This window comes from Charadrius vociferus, unplaced genomic scaffold (genome assembly GCF_000708025.1).
Source record: "Charadrius vociferus isolate BGI_N301 unplaced genomic scaffold, ASM70802v2 scaffold398, whole genome shotgun sequence".
NCBI classification, from domain to species: Eukaryota; Metazoa; Chordata; class Aves; order Charadriiformes; family Charadriidae; genus Charadrius; species Charadrius vociferus.
The window spans coordinates 1,551,972-1,556,876 of record NW_009649571.1 but is presented as its reverse complement, the minus strand read 5'-3'; the positions used below and the strand labels follow the sequence as shown (position 1 = coordinate 1,556,876).

The following is a 4,905-nucleotide window of genomic DNA, read 5'->3' as shown; positions in this document are numbered from 1 at the left end:
GGATATGAAAGAGGGGTTTGGGGTGCTGGGGGGCCATGCAGACAGGGTTTGGGATGGGGGGGCCTGGAGCAGGGCTTTGGGGTGCTGTGGGGCCGTGCAGCCAGGTTTTGGGGTGCTGGGGGGGCCTGGAGCAGGGTGTTGGGGTGCTGGGGTGCATGCAGCTGGGTTGTGATGTGCTGAGGGCGCATGCGGCTGGGTTTTGGGGTGCTGGGGGCATGGAGCAGGGCTTTGGGGTGCTGCAGGGACCTGCCAGGTGAAGGGCGGCTGGAGCCATGCCGCAGGCTTGGCGGCACACATGTAGGACGTGCTGTTTTCTCCATCTCGTGAGAGCAAGGGAAATCGTAGAATGGTTTAGGTTGGAAAAGGCCTTTAAGGTGATCGAGTCCAACCGTAAAAGAGTAAGAATACTTGCAATATGCAAGAGATGCCCAGATCACATTTGTTAGTCCTCAGCAAGGTCAGTAAAATAATAAGGCATCTTCCCCAAAAAAGGGGCTTATTCCAGTAGATACTTTCTTATGCTGTTCTGAGCTCCCACACAGTAATGTCGTCTCCTTCAGCTGCTGCAGAGCACAAACCCCAACCCTGTGTCTCTCCTCTTTCGGCCCAGCCTGGTGTTCCACCAGCAGTGAGGGTGAGCTGAAGGCTCCTTCCAGCGGGGATACAAACACCAGTGCCCAAACCTCACTTCTCCAATAACTGGAAATCTACTTCTCTCGAGTCTCCGCGGCCCCCTCGCAGAAAAGCTGGGTTGCAGCAGCCTTCATTCTCCCTTCGCCCTCAGCTGCTCCATAAGCAATTTCATAGCAGGTTCGCTTCTGCCTTCACTGCAGGCTCAGACGTGTACTTATACAACTGCAACCAGCTCATTTTATTACTGGCAGAAATAAGAGACTCCATTTCTGTAAAAAAAAATCTGGCTTTTATTTAGACATTGTTCCCTTCCAGAATATGCACCCCAGATATGTAACAGAAGAGGAAAAAAGAAAAAAATAAAAAAGAGGAAAAAAGAGCTAGAAGGCAGGCCTTTTTTGTTATTGGAGATCTTGGGAAGACATCGTCAACTCAGTCTTTTCATCTGTTCCTGACTGCACGCCAGTAGAAACTAGACAGCAGAAAATCTTTGTTGATTCAGTTCTTTTCAGGAGCAGGGCTTCTGTGTGTGCAAAGCTATCGTGCCATGAAAGCAAAGGCAGGGGAGCTCTCCTGGGGAGCTCTGCATCAATTTTTTGGTGAAAAGGACATACTATTCCTCACAAGTGCTATTTTAAAACTGCACATCAGCAAAACTCATGGGTTAAACATACCTAAACATACCTAAAACTCGAGTCCTCAAGTTTCCTTCACTGGACCTTGGTTAAGTTCAAATATTCAGTTTATTAGTCTTCAAAAAGATCAGCCAAATAATAAAGCATTTTCCCCTAGAAGGAGCTTATTCCAATAGATACTTTCTCAGAGAAGAGAAAGGAAAGGCATCAAAACTAACTATTCAAGTATAAAAGAACAAACCTATATGAGTACTAGGAATACAAACAGATTTCAACCCATCTTTCTTAAGGAGATATTTTAAAAAACACAGGCCTGAGGTTGGCCTTCATCAGTAAGAACATCCTATCCTCACTGTGCCCTGGAGCCCAGCACGCTGGGAGGCAGTCCGCCTCTCCGGAGTGACCGTCGAAGGCTCAAGAGGGACCTTTGATGCAATTAGACCATTCCAGTTGGGGAACAAAAAAACCCACAAACCACGCCGGAAAACCACCAAAATGCAGCACTCTATTCTACCACGCTGAAACCTGCTGTGATCACCAACCCGTCTGCGGGAACTGCAGCGCTGCAGATGGAAAGGACCACCACCTCATTCCACTGGTCCCCGCTGCTGACCTGCAACAAGCCTACCGCACGATACAGTCATCCTTTCTTCATCCTGATACACATTTTAGCCATTAATTTTGCTTCAAATTTTTAATAAAACTCCTCTTGGTCTCCCAGAGCTTTAAAAAGACACAAACTGAGCACTTTCGGTATGTAGTTTACATCCTAAGTGCTGTGGAGTTTTTTGATTTAGGTTGATTTGAGGGAGAAAGTCAACTGAGTGGACCACTGGTCCTTGTACAGTTGTACTGTATTGCTGGATACAACTGGTAACTGTCACAGTGACAGCAGGAAGAGAAGGCACAGCCAGAATACAAGAAAATGAAGGAAAAAACCCAAGTCACTTGGACAAAAAGCTTAAATGTTCAGCTTCCAAGCCTCCTGACATCATCTCGTAGATTCTAAACCCCAAAGGGTTAATAATCTATTTCATTCAGCCCCTGACTTGGTTTATCGAGCCTATTCAACAGTCTCTCAAGTTCTCCTGGCCAGCTTCTGTACTGAGCATCTGATGTTTCCTTTTTCCGCTATTTCAGAGCCAACCCAGCAGAAAAAGCCCAGTCCCATTCCTGACTGTACAGAACTTGGGGAGGGTGCCAAGCCCCCTGTGCATGGGGAGGAGCGGTCCTTCCACAAGGAAAGCTTTAGCAGAAGTCCTCTATGGAAAAGCTTTAGCAGAAGTCCTCTATGTACAAGTTAAAGCCAAAAAGGGCTGGGCCCCAGCAGAACAGTACAAAACTCTACGGGAAACAAGAGGGGACACAGCAAGGTTGATTTACAGCGTTTATATCCCTCTGAACAAAACCCAACCCCTGCACACGTCTCATCAGCAAGCTCAGTTGTCCACCTCTTCCTCTTCATTTTGCTCTTCCTCCTCCATCCTTTCATCATCATCATCATTCTCTTCCTCTCGGCTCTTATCTTGCTCCTCCGAGTCTGCCTTCTTGTCTTTATCTTTCCTTGCTTCTTTCTTTCCTTTCTGTTCACGCCTGTAAACTAAAAAAGAAAAAGAGAGAACACTGAAAAATTGCAAGCCAGTGTTTCCACAGCATGAACAGTACAGTAGCTCAAGTCCAACGTCCACTTGCTCTCCAGGCTTACAAGGGGAGCAGTGAACCCATAGCAGCAACTCACCCTATCATTTGAGCTGTGCTGACCAGCTCCATAGGAAATCAGGTTTAAGTTTCAGCAGAAAAATGCTGAAAAGGACGCAGGAGTTCACATTTACAGGCAGCACCTAAAATTTTCCTTAGATAAACATGATAGGGGAGTGATACCAGATGAGACTTTCTCAATCCTCATCAGTTGTGAAATAATGTTATCCCAGTCCTGTTAAGGTGCACATTATTTATTCCCCAGGCAAACTGCAGTGTAGGATGCTGGGCAAAGAGAAGAGAAACAAGACAGGCAAGTAAGTGTTGCTTGTCCAGTGTTCGAGGAAAACAGGACTTGGTGCTGCTTAGACTCCCTCAACATGAACTGAGGACGATACCTTCTAGTGATTCTTTCAAAGGGGCTACAAATCGCTGAAACTCCATTTCCTCCATGGCAGAGAGAACATCCCCAGCGTTCAGCGTTTTCCTCTTCCCTTTCATCGCAAAGTTATTTGCACTTGTCAAAAAAAAGAAGGAAAATAGTCAATTGGTACTGTCATTAACTTAGTCTTCTTTATTAACGTCACAGGCACCTTAAAAAAAATCACCATCTCCTAAACATTCAGGGTTTTTTATTCACTCAGTAATAGTAGTTTAAGATACCATCTCGTTTACATCAGCTGTTTGCGCTTTCATCTAGTTGCATTGCTTTCCCCCAACATTAGTTTTCTGCTCGCATGGACCTTTCCTACAACCAGGGGGGAAGGAGAAAGTCTGAAGATTGGCTGTAAGGTGACAATTCCACAAAGCCGTGTGAGCACTTCAGACCAGAGAGACGACTGCCTGCACGGCGTATTCTGAGCCAAAGACATTACTGTGTCCTCTGCAACCAGCCCCAAGGCTGATGAAGTTGACTCACGCTTGCCCTAAGGTGGCCACATGGCGTGTAGCTTGAAGAGTGAGCAAAGGGCTCTTGCCTTTGCCAGGAAAAGCCATGCAGCCATCGTCTAAGGCTAATGGCAGTTTGGGGGACCCCCTTGTCCCTGGTGGGGTCGGGGCATCTCTGTGTACAGAGCTGAGCTGCCTTCCCCACGGGTTGTTCGGGGCAGTCCAAACCCAACTGCTGCAGTCTGGCAGACTGGGCTGCACTAAAGATTGTTTTATTTATAAAAATAGACAATACTGAAACAAACACTGGAAAAAAATCTCCAGGAGTTAGCAGAGAGGTGAATTATAAATCCACTGCACCAGTTCTCTGATATGAGTTCTTACCATGATGTTGCATAAAGCACAAACACACTCGCTGCTCGAGAGATTGCACTCCGAGCTTCTTTGGAAATATTTACTCCATCAGGAAGCTGAAAAACAAATTCAACTTTTATCAGCAGCTGCTATAAATGACTTAAACTTGCATAATTCCCATGCCAGTTCCATTAGGGCATTCAGAGGGCTCAGCACAACTGGAAACTAAACCTTGTTCTCAGATGCTACCACAGAAACTCTGATGCCAGCTGAAAGCCAACTGCAATTTCACTGTGCTCTCTCAAATGCAGTCCGCTACGCAGATGCAAAGTCACTTCTGGGTGAGCGGTGGGTCTGCCACCATCTCTGGGGTGGTTCATCCAACGACTATCGACTGAAACCCTGAGACGGAGCAGTCCCCCTGCCATACCCACATTCATTCATCAGCGCCTCATGGCTCAAGACCAAACATGTAATTAAACTAACAACTAGGAATCATTTGAGGTTTTTATATAGACAAGGCATCGCTTCTGCTCTGGTTCCGTCTGTGGAGCTGGCTCAGGAAGCCCCCCTGCGAGAGCCCCTCTGCCTTTGAACGGTCCTTTGAGCGCTCCTGGGGGTTTCCCAGCTTGGGCCGTCCCTCGGGCCGGGGCGGTACCCAGCCCCCGGGGACAGCAGGGCCGGCACCGCCACCCCC

General features: G+C 47.3%; 1 protein-coding gene across 1 annotated transcript in view; it reads right to left on the bottom strand.

Moving 5' to 3' along the window:
* Positions 1 to 2,535: 2,535 nt before the first annotated feature.
* The window catches only part of POLE3 (polymerase (DNA directed), epsilon 3, accessory subunit), a 25,653-nt gene continuing 23,283 nt past the window's right edge, over positions 2,536 to 4,905 (bottom strand). The window contains exons 2-4 of the mRNA XM_009890319.1: positions 4,239 to 4,324; positions 3,365 to 3,483; positions 2,536 to 2,868 (exon numbers count right to left, since the gene is read on the bottom strand). Of these exons, the coding sequence (XP_009888621.1) occupies positions 2,708 to 2,868; positions 3,365 to 3,483; positions 4,239 to 4,324 (366 nt within the window). The 3' untranslated portion in view covers positions 2,536 to 2,707. The remainder of the gene's footprint in view (positions 2,869 to 3,364; positions 3,484 to 4,238; positions 4,325 to 4,905) is intronic.